At 42.8% G+C, this 1,606-nt stretch overlaps 2 protein-coding genes across 2 annotated transcripts in view; one reads left to right on the top strand and one right to left on the bottom strand.

The window, feature by feature from the left end:
- Positions 1-140, bottom strand: part of LOC105315518 (zinc finger BED domain-containing protein 1-like) — a 1,054-nt gene extending 914 nt beyond the window's left edge. The window contains exon 1 of the mRNA XM_011410200.2: positions 82-140. Coding sequence (XP_011408502.2) covers positions 82-140 — 59 coding nt within the window. The remainder of the gene's footprint in view (positions 1-81) is intronic.
- Positions 141-1,154: 1,014 nt separating this feature from the next.
- Positions 1,155-1,579, top strand: LOC100640599 (uncharacterized; the record flags this gene model as incomplete). The annotated part of the gene is made up of 1 exon (XM_011410199.1): positions 1,155-1,579. A coding segment is annotated over exon 1 (425 nt), but the record flags the coding sequence as incomplete, so codon positions are not given.
- Positions 1,580-1,606: the final 27 nt, after the last annotated feature.

The following is a 1,606-nucleotide window of genomic DNA, read 5'->3' as shown; positions in this document are numbered from 1 at the left end:
AGATGTTTAAGTAGATTGCTTGTGTTTCCATGAGCTTGTTTAATTTTAGTGCTACAATCTCCAACCATACATGTAGCATACTCGCTGTCTTCTATCTTTTTGAAGTAGTTCCAAACTGAGCTTCTTGATCTTTTAGCCATAGCTCAGTAGCATAGCACTCCTTCTCTGATATTCTTATTCACTAAATCACTCTCAAAGACTCTTCTATTTATACTATTGCTATAAGAGCATGATGGTGCATATGATGATTGTGCTATGCTACATCATGCAGGCATGATAGTGCAGAAATGTTGAGCAATAGGAATAAGCTACTTTACAACGCCATTTAATTATCAACTACTAAAAATAGAATGAGTCATTATTAGGTAATTATTAATAGTTATTAACAGTTATGATGGTTAATTAATATTAAGTGGGTGTGGTTTCTGGAACCGAACCTTCGGTCGGTATTACTTCAGGATTCGGTACCACTAAGTCAAGCACTGGAACCGTGGAACCGGATACTTTGGAACCGATACCGCCCATCACTAGATTTTAGCCTTTTTACAATAATCAATATTTACAAAATACGAAGGTCAAGCTCTCTCCATTCGGTCACTACACTGGCGACGAGGGTAACTGGACTACTTTGCTGTTTCTTCCTACTTCTCACTACTTACACTATGGCTACGCACGGCAAGATGTCGGCATTCGATGGTTCCAAGGAATCTTGGACTTCTTACTCCGAGAGACTTGACTTCTACTTCAAGGCTAACAAGATTACAGCAGCAGAATCTCAGAAAGCAGTCTTTATTACTGTGATAGGACCTAGGACGTACGGGCTACTGAAGAGCCTACTACAACCAAAGACACCTCAGGACTCTACCGTCACCTTGGATAAGATGAAGGACGTTCTGCAGAAGCATTTCGATCCTAAGCCATCTCCTATAGTTCAGCGCTTCAAGTTCCACACGAGAGTTAGGAAACAAGACGAGACAGTGGCAACCTATGTGGCAGAGCTCCGTGTGATAGGAGAACATTGCGATTTCCAAGATTCTCTAGATGCTATGATTCGGGATAGGCTCGCTTGTGGCATCAACAGCATTCGAATCCAGAGATGACTTTTACAAGAGCCAGATTTAGACTACGATAAAGCATTTCAAATAGCTCAAGCTATGGAGCTAGCTGCTCATGATGTCTCTGATCTACCTGGGAGTAAATCACAGCACCAGACGCCGACTCCTGTTCATAACCTCCAACACAAGAAGGAATCGTCACACAGGCAGAGTGAAGTTGAGTGTTACAGATGTGGTGGAGATCATTACGCTACTAAATGCAAGTTTATTGAGGCAGATTGTAGGCTGTGTGGAAAGAAGGGACACCTAGCCAGGGTATGTCGCAGTCGAAAAGAGAAGCCACAGCAGCAGAGGAATCATCCTAAAGCCAAGACTGGGTACCCACCACAACCTCAGCAGAATAACAGACAACACCCAACTCACAACCTGGACCACAAGTCACATCCTCTTCTCATGGGAGACTCTGACCAAGAGGACTACCCATTGTTTACTTTGCCTTCTGCTGGAAACCTATTGTTGTTTCAGTGAGTGTCAATAAGGTTGACCTTTCC

The sequence above is a fragment of the Amphimedon queenslandica genome, unplaced genomic scaffold, assembly GCF_000090795.2.
Source record: "Amphimedon queenslandica unplaced genomic scaffold, v1.1 AMPQUscaffold_9817, whole genome shotgun sequence".
NCBI classification, from domain to species: domain Eukaryota; kingdom Metazoa; phylum Porifera; class Demospongiae; order Haplosclerida; family Niphatidae; genus Amphimedon; species Amphimedon queenslandica.
Note: the sequence above shows the minus strand (reverse complement) of the source record. Positions and strands in the feature narration are given on the sequence as shown.